Source organism: Parasteatoda tepidariorum, chromosome 8 (assembly GCF_043381705.1).
Source record: "Parasteatoda tepidariorum isolate YZ-2023 chromosome 8, CAS_Ptep_4.0, whole genome shotgun sequence".
Classification (NCBI taxonomy): domain Eukaryota; kingdom Metazoa; phylum Arthropoda; class Arachnida; order Araneae; family Theridiidae; genus Parasteatoda; species Parasteatoda tepidariorum.
Genome location: NC_092211.1, coordinates 53524742 through 53547247, shown reverse-complemented (window position 1 = coordinate 53547247; position 22506 = coordinate 53524742). Strand labels below are relative to the sequence as shown.

At 29.4% G+C, this 22506-nt stretch overlaps 1 protein-coding gene across 1 annotated transcript in view; it reads left to right on the top strand.

Annotated features, from left to right (window-relative positions):
- LOC107446265 (Muscle-specific protein 300 kDa) overlaps positions 1-22506 on the top strand; it is a 306020-nt gene that overhangs the window by 7211 nt on the left and 276303 nt on the right. The window contains exon 2 of the mRNA XM_071184003.1: positions 2849-3205. Coding sequence (XP_071040104.1) covers positions 2983-3205 — 223 coding nt within the window. The 5' untranslated portion in view covers positions 2849-2982. The remainder of the gene's footprint in view (positions 1-2848; positions 3206-22506) is intronic.

Genomic DNA, 22506 nt, shown 5'->3' with positions numbered 1-22506 from the left:
GCCAGAACGTGGTTCATCTTCAATGTCAAAATTCCCAGCATTAAACTTTCGAAACCAAACTTTTACTGTATCCTCATAAGAAACAGTATTGAAACCTAAACTTTCACACATTTTCTTGTGGCATTCAGTTACACTTAGTTTATTTCGGAACTCATAGTACATAATGGGTCTGATCTGTTAACGTGATAGCTCCATTTTAAGAAATTTTTTGGTGCACAAGATGATAAAGTTTTGTCAAACAAATTACACAGTTGTGTAGTTCCAACTTTCTGCTTTAAAATACAAAAGCCCGTTTCAAAAAAAGTTAACCACCACGGCAATGGCTGCAGCTAGCACGGAGGTATTTCCCTTTGGCGGAAAACTTTTTACTCAACCTGATATAAAAGAGGATATATAAAAAAGGTATATATACGAAGTAAATAATAAGGGAGAGTATTGTATTTGGACATATAAAAGAGGTATATATAAAAGAGATATATAAAAAAGGTATATATACGAAGTAAATAATAAGGGAGGGTATTGTATTTGGACATATAAAAGAGGTATATATAAAAGCGGATATATAAAAAAGGTATATATACGAAGTAAATAATAAGGGAGAGTATTGTATTTGGACATATAAAAGAGGTATATATAAAAGAGGAATATATAAAAGAGGATATATAAAAAAGGATATATAAAAAAGGTACATAAGCGAAGTACATAATAAGGGAGAGTATTGTATCTTGGATGCAAGCAAAAATTGTTTATTTTTAGTGAAAATAAAGAAAAAGTCGATGGTAATTCGTGTTTATACAGTCGATGTACAATAGAGATATATAATAGAGTACATAAAAAATCTATATTAGAGTATATTAGAAGTATTTAATAGGAAAAGTGTTGCATATTGAACCACATGTGCCTAGGACTTGTGTAATTATCTGTGCCAAATGGTAAAATTACGCGTTCAGTATGTTAATTGATATCTGTAACAGCAGGTCTTATCTTCTGTTTGCGACCGTTATAGTTTTTCAAACATTTGTTAGAGGTTTTTTTTCCTCCATTTTTTTAGTTACTGATAAATTCTTTCAATGATTTTGATTAGAAAATAAAACCCTATAGTAATTGCATTTGAAAAACAACCCTAGACTATATAATTATCAAAATGTCGCACTTTTTAAAATAAAATACTCCATTTTTTAAAAAAGAAAAGTAAGCTACTTTAGGCATTACAAAATTAATAAAAAAGTATGTGAGTGCTGTACTTTGGAATCCTTGAACCCATCTCAGATGAATTGGGATCGTACAGCAGTATTAACTGCTACAATCTGATTCTAAACTTAGATGTGCTCTAGTCTAGTTTAGAAAACATTAGTTTAAACATTAGTGTAAGATGAGATAGAATATCATTGAAACATTAACTTTTGAAATCTGATTTCAATTTATTTTAGATGTGTTCGAAATCGCTGAAAAATAAACCTTATATCATTATATTTTATCAAATATGTTTCATCAGGCAACACAAAAGGTATTTTATTTGAAATTGTAGGAAGCCCAAGATAAAATTTTATTTCTTTTTCCAATTCCAAAAAAGAATGAGCACTCAATTATTTATTGCTCCAAATTTCTCCAGAAGGTTAAAACTATCGTTCTAAAGTGCTCCCAAACGCTTGAATCTTTATTTTCTAGAATCCTTCAAAACAACTAATACCTCATCAATGTAATTTATTAAAATATCTTAAAAAAGTATATATAAATTATTTTGCGTTTTAGAGAATTTTTGTTTTCTTTGCTTTGCAATATTCCAACTTACAAAGTATTTTGATGAAATTAAACAAAGATGTAAAGTATTTAGAAAAAAAACGAAACAAAAAATAACTAGAAAGCTCTTGGCGATTAGTATCCTACATCCATGATCGCGTAGCAGTAATTTTTGTTTTTAACTATACATTTACGAACAAAATTTATTCAATTTCAAATTTTTATTGCAAATTTGTTGCCCCTTTTTTAATGCAACTCAAAAGACAAGTATTTAGATAAACTTGTCCTAGAGGGCTTTTTAATTTAAACTGAAAGAAAAAAAATCCGATATTGCATAAGAACAAGATCATAAAAACCTTTAGATTCTAATTATTGAGAATTTTTTTTTGTTACATTATGGTCGCACAGGTAAACTAACTAATAACAATTTTTCAATTTATTTCATGATATTACACTTAATGTACAACTATCCTACTTTTAAATTCGAGGCAATTACGTTTGCCAGCTTATTCCAGCAACTTCAAATGCAATTTAGGGACTAAAGCAACTTTTAAATCAAGTATCAAAAAAAGCCTGTTTTTGAGCAAGATTTTTGATTGCAACCAGTTAACATTTTGGGGAAAAGAATAGCCTACAGTTAACTAAATTTTTTAAAAATTTATTACAAGGCACCAGACTGATTGTTAAATGCTTAAGTATCTATTGTTTAAAATGTTAATTTCTGTCTTCTCTGTGCAACTTAACTAAACATGTATTTGAAGATCGTTACTGGTAACAAAGAAGTAAACATGGTTTACTTTACAAAACACAGATACTCGTGGCTGAATTCCAAAATGTAACACACTCTACTTGTGAGGATGATAAATTGTTTCTGTTTTATTTTTTGTTTTGTTTACACGAAAATTACCTGTATTTCATTTCTCAAAGCAAAATTTGAAATAAAAAAAAATACGTCATCTTAAAACACAATTCAATTTGATTATGCAATTATTTCTAATTTGGCTTTGCTCCTAGATACTTTAGAATCTCTCTAAATTAAGATACCTTATAAACGTTCCAAAATTCCTAACCACTGCTTGATTTTTACTCTATCTTTGTTTGTTTATAGGTAGTTCTGGACTTAATTCCAAGCACGATGAAATAAGGAGAACTGCTGTTGAGAGTATGAAGTGAAAAACTAGTCAGCTCCGTGCTTTTTATTTTTTTGTTTATCGTACACTCAAGTGATTTTTTTCAATAAATATGGCTACTTGGCAACCAACCAAGGGTCAACAGGAGACCCCCCGAAAACGGGAAGCTCCTGGTGGAAGAGCTTATCCGTGGAGTAAAAGAAGGATGGACAGTATAGAAGACAATAGTTCAGAAACACAGACTATGAAAACTGCTGAAATTGTCGCGAATCAATCACAGGATTACATCGATGAAAGGGAATTAGAATTTCGTCAAACTATCCAGCAGCTAGCGGGTGAGTGCTATAAAATTGTTTTTCATAAAAAAATGTTTTGCTTCTTATCTTACTTTCAACTACTCATGTCGCTCAAATCTATCCAACATATGTTTCACAGACGTTTTTACAATCATAAAAAGTACCTTAATTTTTAGAAGCTTTCACATCCAACATATGTTTCACGGACGTTTTTTCAGTCATAAAAAGTACCTTAACTTTTAGAAGCTTTCACATCCAACATATGTTTCACAGATATTTTTACAATCATAAAAAGTACCTTAATTTCTGGAAGCTTTCACATCCAACATATGTTTCACAGACGTTTTTACAATCATGAAAAGTACCTTAATTTTTAGAAGCTTTCACATACGCTATTTCCACAGAAATCAGTAGTGCTCAGGATACATTTATAGACTTTTCTTTATATGCAAATGCATTTTTTTGGACATTTGCTAATAATTGAAACAAAATAATTGTAAAAGGAGATTTACAATAAAAATAGAAATTCTAGTTACGTTTCAGGTAGTGGTTTAAAGGAGGGCCATCATATCTATCATAGGATAACCTCAAGATTCGAAATCCGATGGAGGCGCGTGTCACGTAAAAATGATCGAAATTCATTCGCTAGTGAATTTAAGATATGGATAACATATGCAAGAGATATTTTGTATAAGCATTTTATATTAACCTTATTATGGGGTCCGTCCAATCTTTAGTGTATAATGGAGGCAGCATCATTGAAGCATAAAGCATATTTTTGGTCGTATGGGATACATTTTCTTCGTTTATGAAGGAGATATATTTATCCCAGAAAAATAAATACAATCATTTAAGCAAAAGTGATTTGTTATCTTTGTAAATCTTATTATAAAGAATAGGGCCATATTTTAAAAATCATAAAACAAAAAGGTGCTTCGTGAAAGGGAACTGAAATTCATTCCTCCGATCCAGAATTTAAAATTTAAAATTGAACGGTTGGGCTGAGGGCCTTATTTGGTCTTAACGACCAAACGCCAAGAATTTAAAATTAAAAGAAAAGTGAATTGTTCCCAACGGACAGTTAGCACCACGAGAAGAGATCCATGGTTGGCGATTTATCGAAAGATAAAATAGCCAAAAAAGAAAGCCAACCCCCGTAGTCAATATTAAATTTAAAATAATTTGGCTACAGCTAATATCGCCAAAAAGGATCGTGAGAATTAGTATAACCCTGCAACTGAAACATTTTTTGTGGTAAGAGAAACAAAAAGTTAAAAAATAGATTTTGATTTTCAATTTAGTCGCGACTGTGAATTAATAAGTTTTGCATTTGAATTGAAATAGAATGTTAGCCGTTACATTGATTGTTAAGAAATGAATAAAATATTTATATTAGCTTTTTATAAAATGTAATAAAATTAAATAGTTAGTTTAATTTAATTAAAACTGGAATAAGAATGATTAAAAAAATAAATTTAAGAAATTAAAGAAATTTTAAAAGCTAGGAAATATAATGCTTATTATGGCATCACAAGCCTCATGTAAGAAAACTGATATTTAGTATGTGCTACTTTACATTCTAGATTCTTATAAGATAACTGATATTTTATATTTGTTTTTTCAAAGATCTGTTACAAAACACCAAGCGAAATTTGCTATTGAAATTAATTGTTAAAAATCGCTGACTTTTATTGATATTCGAACAGTTCTAAATAAAACAAACGGAATGCTTTTTCATATTTTTTCAATGCATTATGTGATTGATAAAGACTTCGCGATTTATCTGTAACATCCTAGTAGTAACGTCGAAATGAAAACGTGAACGTCGTAATGAAAACGTCGATAGATAAAAACAACTAATAGAATAGGATGCAGTCAGTGAGAAACACTAATAATGGAATTGCATTTCTTGTTCTATTGCAATTGGAATGTTATGTTACAGCTGTTCCCCTTATTATGAGAATCATTCTGATATAATTTTACTGAGCCTTGATCTTTAATTTTCTATTGTATCATAACAGCTGCAACATAATACTTAAAAACAGCTGTTAAGAACTTACGACATATTTTTAAGGAATAATGGATTGAACTTAACCAAATTAAACAAAATTTGATAAAGTTTCCGGGAATTTAAGAACTTTCTTACACAATCAGTATTGTGTTATGAGCTGGACTATGCTAAACGGCACAAAACTAATAATTATGTTCATCTGTGGTAATAAAATGTATAGTTTGTTTTCTTCCTGTCAGTGTGTTTGTGCTCCTCTTACAAATCCAGAACCGTTTGTTCCATCGTCCTGAAATTAGGACAGCTGCTGCAATGGCCAATTTTAGTCTCCCTGATTCTTAAATTCGTTCGAAATTTTCTTTAGATCGTTCAAAAGAGATTTGTAAAAAATGGAATTTTCTGATTGGTTTATCATTAGCTATTATTTTAAATTAAACTATAGATGATTCGATTTTATTTTTAAAATATTTTAAAGGTGGCATCATTAGGAGCTTAAAGCTCTCATGATTTAGAACGTGGTAGCATACACCCAGTACGAAAAACGGGCATTTAACTAGCATTAAACAAAAACGTGTAAGAAAAATTCAATTCATTTAGAAAGCAATGCGTTTTAGAGATTTGAATAACGTTTCCTTCATGAAAGTTAATAATTGCACTATGTGAGAACGATGCGCGTTAGTCAAAATAATGTTGTTAATTGCATCTTTAATAAAATTCTATACTAAAATCAAAAAAGGTTTAATTTAAAAATTATCTTGATGCCTCGCTCCATCGGGTTAATTAACTCCACCGCATTTTAAGTTATAAAGCGCCAGATTATAAACTTATTGCTTGCTTAAATTTCGATCTGCTTTATAGTGTGGTCTGGCAAACGTGCAATTTGGATCATTAATATGCTTTCGACCTTGAAAAGAGGATGAGCTACTTCTTAATTTATATAACATATTAGATGCTGCATAAATGGGACCTTGAGATATAAGAGTAAATTGCTTTATCAAACTATTTTCTTCACTTTTATTATGATTAATTATGCATAACAATACTTTTTTATTACAAGCAATATTTACGACATTACAATATGTTTTTCTTTTTTTTGTGGAATTCATTAATTCTGGACTATTGTTCCAAAGCTTTCATTTGTAAAAATACGAATTACCAAGCGGAAACTTAATGCATTTGAATTCTCACCAAACTAGATTTTGTTTACCATTTCGATTTTTGAGTACGCTGTAGCCATTTGTGTTGGGTGATATCGGAATTTCAATATCTAGCTATATTGTCAGAAAATATCAATATTTACTACAGATAGCGATACATTCCCAATTCTACCTATCTACTTATGGCTTAGTTAATTTGTTCGTTATTCTAATGAAATTTTTCATACTCACTATAATATCGTATTCCATTATTATTTTTATCGATAATGCTTGCAATATAACCACATTTGTTATTTATCCCTTTACAACAATTTAAGGTGTTTTTGAAATGTATTTGAGGTTGACTTTAGAAACAACCTTAAAAAATCAATCCTCCCCCAAGGTTTATAATTAGGGAGTATGAATTAGTTTTATTCACACTTGAGGTTGTTTTGAAACTGATAGATACCTACCTTAGAATAGATGAAAATAGTTTTTGAGGTGTACATGTAATTTTTTTCTATACTTCAAGCAAATTCGTATATTTGAGGAGTGGTAATTTCATCCGGTTTTGACAAAAATTATTGTTGATATGATATTAATTGCATTAGGTGTAAATGATGCTTAAATTGAGGTTTATTGATGAGGTTATTTTTGGTGCAAAACATGCTGCACTTCAAGCAAATAAATATATTTGAGGTATGAATAATTTCATCCGATTTCAACTAAAATTATTGCTGAGGTATATATATTATTAATTGTATTAGGTGTAAATGAGGTTTAAATTGAAGTTTATTGATGAGGTTATTTTTGGTGCAAAACATACTACACTTCAAGCAGATAAATATATTTGAGGTGTGATAATTTCATCCGGTTTCAACTAAAATTATTGCTGAGCTATATATGATATTAATTGCATGAGGTGTAAATGAAGTTTAAATTGAGGGTTATTGATGAGGTTATTTTTGGTGCAAACGTGCTCATTTTCGACCTCATATGAATTTCTTACCCCTGATAACCTCAAGACACCTTTTTTTTTGTGAGGGTCATTCTCTCTAAAGATTACGTAATTTTAGATGTTTACAATTACCGTATATTCGATGTTTATCGTTGTGGTCGTATCCATGTATGAAATCACACTTGCTATCGTAGGTTCGGAAAACTGTAACAGCCAGTTCTTATGCTTCAGGGGTGTTTGAGATCTTGCAATGGATCCAGAAGTGGCAACATTCCAAGTCTTTAGATATTTGCTGGGAAAGTTCGGCACTAAAAGATATGTCTTGTTGAAAGAGATGAGTGATGTTTGTTCGAATACATAGTATTCATGCTATATTATGAGAATACTTTTTGAAATATTGTTAGCGTGATGATTAATAATATTAATGTTTTACGATATATTGAAAAATGACTTAGCTTTTGTAATCATACGTAAAGGTGGTTATTTATATTAGGAACGTATAGGGATGCATGGGGCCGGAAAAGCCTGGTCGGTAGGGAGCTGGATCCATGTCCGAGAGTTCGTGGGTTCAAACCCTGCCGGCCGAAGACTCCCCCGTGTAGTAAAGTGACTGATGCACGTTAAATCTGTCAAGTCGCAAAAGTCCTCCATGTTCCCATAACAAATCAATACCTCTGGGGGTACTGGATTGTAGATCGATCTTTCTCTGATTCGGGTCAAAATTACGATCTGTGGATGAATGAATGGATGTATGAATGGGTCTGCCCTATAAACGAGTGCGACGTATGGTGTGGCAGAAGTCTAATTCTTGGCCATAGATGGCCCCACTGGAAAACAAGAACAATCGCACCCCCTCTGCCTAAGCAGGCATACGTCAACAACAACAACATAGGGATGTATTCAGAATAAGGATTTGTGGAATAAGAAAAAATGACTGATACTTTGAATATGCTTATAAATAATAAAGATTTAAAAGAAAATTTCTTAACTAAGATTTCAGTATTATGCTTAGATGAGTGTGTAAATATGGTCCAGTAACAACCAGGATGGACAGTTCGCTTAGTAATCTCTCAAAACTAGTGTACTGTTTACTCTCGATATCTCGAACTTCTATTTCTCAAAAACCTTGTTATATCGAAAAAATATGTTCCCCCTTAGCATTATATATGCATATAAAGTTAATTTGAATTCCTATATAAAAGAGTTTCTTCTCAAAATCTTGTTTTGTCGAATATTTTACGTAGGTTGTTCTCTCTCTCTCTTTTTTTTTTTTTTTGCAAATGCTACTTTTAATATAACTTTCGACTTACACCTTAATCTTGATTAAACTCTATTATTATAACCTAAAAAAGAGAACTATAATAAGAACATATAAGAACATATTCTATAATAAGAACATATTTCTTTCTTTTTCAAATTTAGTAGCTTATGGGATCTTTCTTTAATGAGGCGTTAAAATATAGCTTGATGTATGTACATCACAAAATGGATTTAAGAGCACTTTTTTAAAGAGAATTTAGATCTAAAATAGAATGTAGAATAAATTAAATAACTAAATGAAAAGAAAATCTGTTTTCGAGTCTCGCGGTTTGGCGCCGTATTTTTCTGCTCCGTTGCCAACTCTTTCACACAAATTGTGTAACATTTGCAGATCTTTTCGTATTGTACTAGTTTTATTCCTGGAAAATGCTCCGTTATTTGTTTCTTAAGAATAAATTGCCGGTCGATTTTTTCTTCTTTTTTGTTTGATCATCAGGTGGAACTACTTGCTTTCAAGACTTTTATTTTAATTTTATGATTTAAAGGTCACGGTTCGCTGAGATGCATCCGATGTTTTAACGGTTCTTTGGATGAATGGTTTTCCATGAATGCTTTTTATAACTGTGTGGGTTGATGCATTGGCGCCAAAAACTTCCTAATTGTTAAAACAATTTGTAACTTATCCAGAAGTTGGAAGAAATTTAGCAATTCCGACAGAATTCGTATTTAAACTATTAATTTTCAATATTCTAACTGTAGTACCATACGCATTTCACTATTAAATAGTTTAAGAAAAAAAAAATAATTTGAGATCCAATTAGAGCAATCCAAAGAGCAAACATTAAAAAATGGTCCAAGTTTAAAATTTCCAAGCAATCGAAGGTACTTTAGAAAGCGAAGATGATGAAAATAATTCCTATATAATTCAAGGCCTTGCGGCAATATAATGATATGCCATAGATTTAATAAAGATTACATTTTTAGGAATGTTTGCAGTTTGGTACTTTATAAATCGCCCAAATTTTTTTTACATAACAATACAATACACAAAATATCTCAAAGGCTACATGGACCCCATTTTTAAATACACTGAACAATTTAAAAATGGGGCTATATTGCTTGAAGCTTTTCAATTCCGAATGTGAATATCTCAAAAATCCCTTTTACGACCTTACTGTAGTGAAATATAACCAGATACTGAACCAGAGTAACAAATTATATTCAAACTTTTTTGGTTCATGTAAGCCCATGTGATTTTTCTGTGAGGCCCTAAAAATAATGAATTTTTTTGAGGGATATGATTTATAGTGTGAGAAGCATTAACGAAATTTTTTATGACTTCAGCACTTAGTCATTCTGTAATTAATAATTGTACATGATATTTTCAGTTTTGAAATCAACATGAGAGCGTACTTTCTATAAAAACAAAGCTGATAGTATTTTTTTAGAGAAAGTACTGATAGCCTGTCTTGTTTTCTTTACAGGCTACCAACTTCATAACAATTATGTGATTTTATTTTTCAATCACATTTCTTTAAAACTGGCAAATTATAAGACTTACTTCAAACAACGTTGATAAAAATTTTTCTCCCACTACAAACATTACAATATTATTTTCGACTACTACTGACCACCACGTATGAGCAAAAAAAAAAAAAACTTTGAATAACTTAAATTAATTTTAATAGCTTTAATTATTTCTGTGATCGGATCTTCACATGTTAGGGCTCAGTCTTAATGGTTTTAAAAGGTGATCTAATATATGCCAATCAATGCAGACAATATGCAATCAATTAATACTGATGATATTTTAAGTGACGGACACAAAAAATGCGCTCTTTATGACTAAATGAGCCTTTTTTTAGTGACAGATTTCGATTTCAAAATATAGGGGGTAATCGCAATCTGGAAAATATGATTCCCATAGTTTGGATAGAATAGCGGTCGAAAGTTTGGACCCCTTCATGTTAGATTAACTTCTTAAATATTTCTCCATATCTCCAGAACATTCTAAGCAAATTGAAAAATTTTTGCTTACAATTATGAAATTTGTTTATCTAACAATAATTCCGTGCAAAAATAATTTTAAATAACTATTTATTAATTTACTTAATAATAGTCTAAAATTCTTTTTAATCGAAACTTATTCAGTGTGTTCTCTTTTGTGCTCTATACATATTATAGCAGCAGAATTTCAGGAAAGCTAAGGTAAGAGTGGCAAAAAATCATTGAGAAATGCTGTTCATAAATTATTTTTCGTTAAAAATAATGAATAAATTTAATTATATATTTTTAAAAATATTTCCAAATCAAATACCGATTACTAAAATTTATTAAATAAGCATTCTGTTTCACTGCGAGACGCGGCTACTTCTGAAACACGAAAGATTGATTACATTTCTTTTTCGAATCGTTTAGTTTTTGTCTCAGCAATTAACGTTAAAAATAAACTTGGTAGACACGTAGGTAAGAAGAAAAATAATAATAATAACCGGTCTGACAAAAACTGTGGGCGTTAACGGGGATCATCTGTAGAACACAAGGGGCTGAGGGTGAAAATTGTATTCAACAGCAGGGTTTGTTCCCAAAATACTTACTCTCAGTGCTATTATAACTGTTAAGAAATTACAAGAGACTTTTAACTCCGACACCCAGACTAAGCAAAATTTTTATTTATTTGAACTGCAGTTTTTTTTTGTCTTGGCTTAGAAGAGTTCGTTGACATGCAGAGTAATTGTAAAAGTATAAACTTATGGGATATTTAAAAATTCGGAATGTATTTGTGACGGCGAAAAATTGTTGATTTTAAATGCAGGTTATTTACCAATTCGAAGTTTGTTTGTAGCAGGGAATTGTCGATTTTAATTTGTTACAAGTTATGGCGAGTCATCATTGAATATAGTGTGAATGATACCTATGAATCAAATATGTGCATTGTTATGAACATTTTGAGTTACATAAATGATATTTAATTAAAAAGTTTATTCTAGATAGTAAAAGATAAATATTTGGGAAAATGAATCGTCTCCAAATTCTTTCATTCATTTTATCACTTAATCTTTATTTTGTATTTGATATAATATATATTAGCGATAAAATGATGAATGTTAATCACTTGAAAATAATTTAGAATGTTAAAAGGGTGGCTTTGGTAACGAAGTGGAGAATTTTAAAGCACTTTTTTTTAATTTCTTTATGCCAAATAGCAGAAAATATCATTAGGCGTTATTATTTCGCATACATTTACAACAGCGAACTACTTTTTGTAGCCAAAAAAATTGCCTCAAAAATTCAAAATTGTGTTCTAAAATTTAACATTCCTTCATCAGACATATACACCCTTCTGCAAATTAATTGAAACAATTTTTTTCGTGGATTTTAAAGAAGATGTTTTGGGTTTGTTTCGGTTACAATGAGGTTGGACCTTTGCAGCCTATTGACGGTATGATGCGTTCTGAGCAGTACATTACTATTCTGGGTAAAAAAGTTGTTCCAGAGTTGAAGAAACGATACCCTGATGGAACAGGGATTTTTCAACAGGATTTAGCTCCTTGCCATACGTCCAAAATTGTCAAGAAATTCATGTCTGAGAATCAAATTGAGACATTGGAATGGCCAGGGAACTCTCCGGATATCAACCCAATTGAGAATCTCTGGGCCATATGCAAGAATCGCCTATTAAATATGGACTGTACAACTATGGAGAAGCTAATCACGGCGTTAATTCATGTGTGGTACAAGGACACAAATATTATAAATGACTGTAAAAAATTAGTGGAATCCATGCCGAATCGTGTCCAAATGTTAATAAAGTGTCGTGGAGATCATATTATGTACTAAAAATTTTTGAGTTTGTATAAATTTAAATAAAATAGCATTTTCTCTTAGTTTTCTGAATTTATTGAGTTTGTTTCAATTAATTTGCACAAGGGTGTAGTAGTCTACATATAATATGAAGTTTTAAATAACTAGGAAATATGAGTTGCACAAGAACTGAATTTTTATGACTGAATTGAACATGAATGAAGTAAATGAATTTTTTTTGAATGAATTGAACATGAGTGAAGCAATTGAATTTTTATAAATGAATTGAACATGAATGAAGAGCTACTAAATATAAATAATTAAAATGTCTAATAACAAATAAAAATGTCCAATAAAAGCAAATATTTCAATTACTGGTAGTCGTGAAGTACACACATTTTAAAGGAATGAAGGAATTAAAAGAATGAATACCCAAGGATTAAAGGAATGAATTGAATAAGCATTAAAAGGGTTCGGTCAATTATTTTACTGACAAGTAGTAGATATGGATTGAATAAGCACTTTAAAGATTCAGTAAAAATAAATATTTTAATTATTCGGAAATTGGATAAGAATTGAAAAAATAAGGAGATTGATTGAATTGATTGATAATTACGCAAGGAGTGAATGAGCATTAAAAAAAGTCAATTCAAAGTAAATATTTTAGTAACAACGAAAAATAAATTATTCTCTGACTGAATAAATGAAAATGTATTGAAAAAGGTAAAATCAAACAAAATGTTTTGTTAACTAAGAGATATAAACAACATAAAGATTGAATAAACAACGTAAGGATTGAATAAACAACGTAAGGATTGAATAAACTACATATAGATTAAATAAGTCGGATATGCTTCTGCAAAAGTCCGTTTGAAGCAAAAGTTCTAAATTAAACAAGAATAGTTTTTAAGAGCAACATAAAGTAAAATCAAGTGTGAAAAGTATTCATGGAATTATTAGAAAGTAATAGAAATGTAGTGTGTAAGAATGTTAAGTAAATAAAATGGAAATATAAGCCCTTGCTTAAGAAAGCCTACAAAATGAGCATTCATTTTAAATTTAAATGGAGTACTGTGTTTTAAATGAGATTACCGATTAGTTCAATTTTACAGTTAATCGTCTGTCGAAAATAAGAATAGAATTTTTCTAAACCCCCTATGACGATACTTTAGAAACTTCCAATTAGTGTGTGACCCACTTTGCGGTCACGATTTACTAGCCAGGTAGAGGGCTTTCATGAGGAAAAAAATGTTCTTTTAGCTTTCCCTTTCATTTAAACAATGGGGAAAATATTCGTTAAAAGAAACATAATGTGTAATGGGTTTAAAGTAGTGGTGCACATTTTTTTTCGAAAGAGAGCATCAGGAAAATATTTGGCTGCAGCTCAACAAATTCAGTTTCTATATTAATTGATGATAGTTAATTATTCTTTATTAATAAGTACACTGTCAATTTGTCTTAAAAATTATGACAAAGCAGGATTATTTTAGAAGTTAGGATCTGTTAACGGACAATGGACGAAATTTTTTATCATAAAAATAAATCGTCAGTAAAATATTTTACAGTGGGGAACCTTTCACAAATTATTTTATCGTAAAAACGAACCCTACACAAAATATTTTATTTTTAAACAAGAGCCTTTACAAAATATTTAATTTTTAAAATAGACCATTCACAATATTTTTTATTTTAAAAATGAACCCTTTTAAAATTCTTCCCTTGAAAAACATGTATTTAATTCACAATTTCAAAAATACAATTCTTTGAAAGGTATAGATTTAGTAATTTTTATACGCAAAAACAGGACATTATTTTCAAAACTTAAAAAATAAAAAAANAAAAAAAAAAAAAAAAAAAAAAAAAAAAAAAAAAAAAAAAAAAAAAAAAAAAAAAAACTGGATTTCCTTTTCCTCATAATTTAAAAAGTAGGACTTTATTTTCGTACAATAAAAAAAATGGGATCTCGTTTCCCCATCATAAATAAAACAGGACCTTTTTCTCACGCAATCGCTAAATAGGATCTTTTTTTCGCATAATATAAAAAACAAGACTTTATTTTCACATATTAAAAAAAAAGATCTTATTTTTACATAATTAAAAAAATGAAAAGAAAAAAAATGACTCTCGTTGAAAGAACCAGACTTCACGGTAATTTTAGATTCAGAAAATCACGAGTAAAATTTTCACAAATTCACAAAATGTCTTAGCGGATAAATAGGTTTAGCGATTTTCACAAAATAAATAAATATAAACAGGACCCTATTTTCACAATATGAGAATTCACAAAAATGAACATTAAACAAAAAAAAAAGTTTGTTATAAGCCCTGTATATATATAATAATAAGTATATGTATAATATTGAGAATATTTGTAATAAGGTATATGCATAATAATATGTAAACATATAATATTTTTAAATTTTCTTTAGGCAATGCGCACTTCGTCCTGTTATTAAAGCTAAATTATTACAGGCTATCAATTTATTTTATGAAAAATATTTGTTGTACATAAATTACTTTCTTCTAAAATGTTTAATTGATCATTTGCTTTAACCACGCATTCGATAAAAAAAAGATTGAAAAATGTAATAATATCAGAGCGTGAAAGGATTTAATTTTTTTTAACATCTTGATTTAGAAGCTCCACATTTTGAGAATTTTAAGATTAAATTTCTAACAATTTTTAAGATTAATTTCCAGCAAAGTTATAAAATTCTTAACGCTTGTGATGTAGATAATACTAATTTATTTTTAATTAGAAAGGTCCATATATTGACCATTCGAGAGTCCCCAAACTATGTCCCTTTATTTTATTGTTAACTAACAACAAATCATCCTATAAAGATTCTGTTTTAATTTCTTTTTCAAAAAAGCTGTGCTAAGCATAATTACTTTTAATTTTTAATTGTATCATACTTTTTTACTATCTTTAAAGGTGTTCTAATTCATTGATTTTTTTTCAAGAGCAAAAAAAAATAATCATGATAATAATTCAAATAAGTAATTTATCATGAAGATATATTTTTTAATAAGGACTTATATTTGTTCGTTTTCATACCCTTATACGTAGTTAATTTTTTAAATTTTTTAAAAATAATAAATACATGCATTTTCAATAGTGTTTTGAAATAATGTAGTTATAAAAAATATTTTGAACATTTGTAGTAAAATAAATTTTAAGCAATTATTTTAGCGTCTAAATGTTGTATTGATCAAAAACGAGATAATTAAATATGTTCTGCTGGACTGTGTTGAAATATCAGGAAAGATGAAAACAGAAATCACTTCGAAACATTCGAAAGGAATTTTACTTTTTCTAGATGAAATTGGAGCTTATTTTATATAAATGACACGTAATGGGAAGTAGTATGAAACACTTGAAAGTGGTTTAACAGGGTCACTAGCAGAAATTTAAGAAAAAAAAACTTTTTTATACATTCGTCCATCGTTTATATGTTTTAATTAACACATAATTAACCCCGAAAAGCAATTTGTGCTTCAAAGTTCGATTAAATAATTACAGTTATAACTTATGATACGGATGTATAAGTAAGAAAAAAGCATTTAATATTTATTGAATCATAATTGTTTTTAATTTATTACAAGCTTTAACCGTAAATACTGTTTTCTTTAAGGGAAGACGGTAGGGCATATATCAATAATGCTAAAACTTACCTTTTTCGATGATCCTGTTATAAAAAACTACTAATGAATATAGGTTTGAAATTTTATGGGGATATTTGAGATTATAACAGTTGTATGCTGTGATAATGTTTTAGCGTTACCAAGATGAGTTATAAAAGAGTTTTACTTAAAAATGATAAAACTTTTTAAAATATTAAAAGTTCTCAGTTCGTAATTTTTAAAAAAAAATTCTGTCAAAGATATGTATTAGACAGTTATCACAGTGTAAGCATGTATATGTAAATATTCTGTGAAAAAAAAACTGAAGCAATATCTTGTTTAGATGCTGAGAAAAGGTACATCGAAAATGGCCAGTTTTAGAATTATTGGTATATGCCCTACAGACTCCGCCCTTAATTTAAGGTTGTTTACAATTAATAAAGTACCAGCCGTTGCCTGCGCGGAAGTACTTAGATTTTAATTTCGACCATTTTCAAGAGATATCCTCAAAATTGTGTAAAATCTCTATGTATTGAATTTTAGTAATAGTTTAAAATTTTTCTTTCATTGATGAAATCACACAAACTACTATAAGTATGAATTCGGGAGTTTTTATCATAGTTGGCAGCTGAAATATTAAAATTATTTCAATTTTTGTCGTGAGATTATATTGCTCATCCCAATGCTTCATTACGTTCTGTACTACCTTCTCACCAAACTCTCGAAACGTGGCTTGAGTATCGTATGATATATATTTTATTTCTCCAGAAAGGCAAGCTCCGTCATCAATAATTGGGTACTTGCAACTCGAGAAGAAGATGATCGCTGATACACGGACACGTGACCTATGACCTCGAGCTAAGTTTCTGCATACAAGTTAGAATGTTAATTAACGTGAAATTAATTAAATTCATCGAACTTGTTAAAGTATAATTCTTTCTCATCTACGTCCTTTACTTATCTTAGATTTATTATTTGTTTGTGTATTTTATTGAAACCGTGATATATTTTTGTTTTGAGCACCTGTCAAATTCGATGCTTTATTAGTTTATGTTCTACATCACGGCATTCCTGTTTTTGTGTTTAGTAAGAAATATATAGTGAAATAATTTAAATCTAAATCTTATTACGCAAATCAATCTTTCTTAAATTGAATTACAAGATCCTATAATTCAACTTATCAACTTTAAATATAAAGTATAACGGTTTGGAAAAAAAATGCTAAATATTGAATCGTTTTGTTTAAAAAAAATGTTCTTTTTATAAATTTAAATAAAATTTTTGAAAGAAATATTTTAGATCAGAATATTTATAGCTTTATGATTCGGCGATTGATCGTAAAAATGTATAATAAGATCCAATTTGAGTCATTTTTTAATAAAATAATGTATATCATTATCAATTTTCTGTTGACAAATTAAAAAATAGAGCCGCGATGGCTCAGGGGATAGAGCGTCCGCCTTCCATTGCGGCGAACTGTGTTCGTATCCCAGTCGATATGAATTCCGCATCTGGCTTGCACCGCCCACAGTGCTGACGTGAAATATCCTCAGTGACAGACGGATCATGGGTTAGAGTCCCCTTGCCGTCAGGCTAACCGTGGGTGGTTCTCGTGGTCTTCCTCTCCACGTAACGCAAATGCGGATCAGCTCCATCAAAAAGTCCTCATCGAAGGCAAATTTCTCCAATACTCGATCCAGGAGTTGCCTTGTCTTCTGGATTGGATTAAAAATTACAAGGCTACGGAGTTGAACATTAGTAGTCGTAAACCCATTAAATTGGGTTGGCTGTTCAACGACGGCTGTAAAATTATAAAATAAAATTAAAACATAGTTATAATTAGTAAATGTAAAATTTTAAACCTAATTCACAGTATAATTTTTAAAGACAATATGATATATTTAGATATTTTTCGGGTCACAAATTATTATTATAGAAATATGAGTGAAAAATTACAAATCTAGTTTAAGTAATATTTTTTTATAGGAATATCGCATATCACGATATTTTTAGAGTAAGGAATATAGTATATTTTAAGTTTTAAATTTAAGTTGAAGTATAATTTTTTAAAGAGTTATCGTAAGTCACATTATGGTTTTGGTGACAAATAATATTATAAATAATTTTATGAAATAGATTGTGGACAGCGGGTATATTGTAAGTGTAAAATACTATTTAAAGTATATAAAGTTACTTCTTATGGTTACAAATTACATCATTTTTAGACTTTTAAAATACGAACGTTTATTTTAACTTGTATCGTACAGAAACTACAATCAATACAGTAACATAAGAGAACAACGCGGTTAAAAAGTTTTTAAATTTATGCGAAGAGATAAGACTTCTGACTATTGTTATTGGCATCTTACCCCTTTTTTCCTGAACACGTGGGTGTGTTCTAAATAAATAACACCTTGACGCTTAAGGGTCATTGTCAAGAGCATTTTGTGTGGGTGTTTACACGAAACTGGTCAATAAATTCACAGGTTTCGCCTTAGGATCAGACAGAACTGATTTAGATTTAAATCAGTGGAATGTGCATTTACGTGAAACTTGACTTGCTAATTTATGTTAGCTATTATTCCTTTGGCCTTCAGAATTGGTTTCCTTTGTCTTTAATTTTTGCGAAATAGTGAAGTCAGTTTATGACTGCCTGTCCGAATATCGTAAATAATAGAACAATTCAATAATTTTGAAACTTAGAAGCAATCAAAACTTGATATTTGGTAATTTATAATTTAAAAATGCCAGTGAGGAAAGTATAAGGATAGATCTGAGATTTGCAATCACGTACATTGCTTGCGTACTTGTGAATAAATGGTCCTTTATGAGCTTACTTAACTCTCAGTGTTTGATAGCTTTAAGTCTAATATAAATTTTATGCATTGCTAAGCAAACATAGTAATCATTTAAAATATTTAGCTTTTACTTAATTTTTTTGAAAAAAAATTAAAACTTATTAACTTGATTAATATAATTTTTTTAAACTATACACTGCTACAATCTATGAAATGCATTGAATCACAATAATGTGCAAATTTGCGGTACTCAATAAGAATCAAAGGTGAACCATATTATAGTGCAAATTAAACCATCTGAAATTTCATTGTATGATTCTATAGTTGAACAAGAACGGATTAATTGAGTTTAATTCCTTTTTAAGGGTAGGGCAAATTTTCATGGAAAGGTAGAGATTCCATAGTTCAATGTTGGATCGATTTTTCTGATAGAGAACTCACTTTTTGGCAAATTTTTGTGCTCTTTTTATCTTAGTATTGGGCTAATTGAAAAATCGGCTGAACCTTGAATTATATTATCACGCAAGATTACATCAACCTTAATAAGATGTTAAATTGAACCAGGCTTCCCTTCAAGTTGAACTATAGAATCCTAATATCCTATAATTATTAAATTTAACTAGAATTAATTTCAAGATAAAATGGTTTAATTTGGCAATCCGCTCAAGTTTAATTAGAGAATCCTATTATCAAATTTAACAAAAATCAATTTGCATGATAGTTTTGATCAATTTGGCACTATTTTGGTCCCCGTTCGAATTAAATAATAGAAGAATAATGAAATAAAATTTAATGAGTATTCATTTATCCGAGAATATGGTTCAATTTGATATTCCGTTCAAGTTGAATCATAGAATCATGCGTTCAAATTTAACAATAATTAATTTGCGCGATTGGCATCATTTTGTTTCCGTTCAAGTTGAACCATAAAATTCAAATTTAACAATTATTAATTTGTATGATATGATTCAATTTGGGCAGTTCGTTCAAGTTGAATCAAGTAATCAAATTTAACAAGAATTAATTTGCCTGATTGGCATAATTTTTTTTCCGTTCAAGTTGAACTATAAAATCCAAATTTAACAATTATTGATTTGTCCGATATGGTTCAATTTGGGCAGTTCGTTCAAGTTGAATCAAGTAATCAAATTTAACAAGAATTGATTTGCCTGATTGACATAATTTTTTCCCGTTCAAGTTGAACCATAAAATCCAAATTTAACAATTATTAATTTGTCTGATATGGTTCAATTTGAGCAGTTCGTTCAAGTTGAATGAAGTAATCAAATTTAACAATACTTAATTTGCCTGATTGGCATCATTTTGTTTCCGTTCAAGTTGAACCATAAAATCCAAATTTAAAAATTATTAATTTGTATGATATGGTTCAATTTGGGCAGTTCGTTCAAGTTGAATCAAGTAATCAAATTTAACAAGAATTAATTTGCCTGATTGGCATCATTTTGTTTCCGTTCAAGTTGAACCATAAAATCCAAATTTAAAGATTATTAATTTGTATGATATGGTTCAATTTGGGCAGTTCGTTCAAGTTGAATCATGTAATCAAATTTAACAAGAATTAATTTGCAGGATAATATCGTTCAATTTAACATCATTTGATTTCCATTCAAGTTGAACCATATAATATTATAATTCAATTTAACAGGAATTAATTTATTTGCATGATAATATGGTTCAATTTGTCACTATAAAGTTTGAAGAGATTTTTTAGAGATATTATGGTTCATGTAGCTCCAAAAACTCAGACTAACAATTTTTTTGAAATCTGCACACGTCTTTAATGTCATCGTGCTGTGAGACTTTTACTGTTTTTGCCATATTGAAATTGTTTTTGATAGGATAGTTTAATTTATGACGTATGAAAAAAATTAACGACATATTTCGCGACCATTTTTCAACTCGATTTCATTAAATCATTTTTTACCTGCCTGAAGATTACCTCTGCTGTGAAAACCTTTTTGCTATTTAAAGAATAAGAAAAAATTTACTAAGGCGTGTCTTTCTCATCTTGTTGCAAATATAACGTTGACGTTATTGTGTATTGAATTACATTCTCCACATTTGACACCCTCCTACGCTAGCTTCGGAAATCTTGTTTGAATGTGACATTTGTCAAACAGAAGGCGGATTTTTTTTAACTACTTCAAATGATAAAAAAAAACACCATAAAACAGTGGTATCAGCATAGACTGTCGGTACTATTGACAGGCAGTGATATCAAGGTTAGACAACAATGATATTAATAGCTCTTATAAAGATGAATTTATTTGACTCGGTGAAGATAAAAGAATTGTCTTTAAGATGCGGGTTTCTTTATCCGTGTTCATGTCATTAGTTAATACATATATTTTTACATAATTCCCATATTTTTTTTTATTCGACAAATGCCTTTTAGTTTCAATTTAATATTTTTTTTTTGATTTCATAACTTGTTTCGGCTTATTACATTTGCAGTTTTTTCCTTCTTTGTGTGTGTCGGATTTAATTATCACAACAAAAAGTTTTTTCTCCGCTTTTTATTATTGCACTATGGCAGTGTTACCCAAATTTATGACTTTTGTGTACCCTTTCTAAATTTTTTGTATTGCTGTGTACCACTAATTAAAAAATGAATGTATTTTTTACTATAAAAAAATTGAGTAAAAGTTAAAAATCACAACTGGCTGTTGACAATACTAATTATTAACTGTTAACTCTGCAAAATATAGCCAATGGAAAAATACGTAATCGTAAATTTTCATGGCTAGCTTTATTTTTAAATAATTATTTTTGAAATTTTCGTTTGTTGTACGATATTTTGCATAAGTGAGCGTACCCTCGCTGAACTGTTCTCGTACACCTGGGGGTACGCGTACCACACTTTGGGAAACACTGCACTATGGTATAACTTTAGGCTAAATTACTTGTTGTTGTTGTGTTATGATCTTATGTCATTAAGGCAAAAGGAGTGTGCTTTTTCTTGTTTTCAGTGGCGCCATCTATGTCCAAGAATTCGACTTATGCCACATGCATACGTCTCAACCCGTTTATAGGGTGGACACATTCATTCATTCATCCACAGATCGTAATTTTGACCTGAACCAGAACGATCGATTCCCAATTCAGTACCCCCAGAGGTATGATTTGTTATGGGAGCATGGAGTCTAAATTATTTGCTTCTGAGTATTGAAATAGGAGATTGCAGATAAGAGGCAGACAATATTTCTTAAGAGTTAATTTGTTTTAGCACTCAAAGTTTCAAAGTTCAAAGCACTCAAAGTTAGTTTGGTAGCACTCAAAGATTAATAGTTCAGTACTTAATCTTGCTTTTTTTAATCTCAACAGCTTGAAACAAATATAAATGCTCTAACTTTTTAATTATTGCAAAAATAAACAACATGTGAACGTCAAGTTGGCTTGTTATTTTTAAAACAATATGCACGAAGTCTGGTTCCACTATTTTCGAAACTATGTTTTATAAACTCTATAAAATCATATGTATAAACTAAATCTTATTTTTTTTTTAAAAAAAAGAGTATTTATTTTCATTGGTTGACCAAAAGAAGAACATTTTATTGAGAACCAAATTTTAGAAATTTATATTTTTTATATTGAAACAATTTAGAATTTAGGTTTACAAAATAAAAAAAAGTATTAGTTGAAAAATATCAAAATGTTTTGGAAATATTTATCGTATAGGGTGTTTTACTGGTTTGTTCGAAGAAAATAATCAATTAAAAAAATGTTACTTT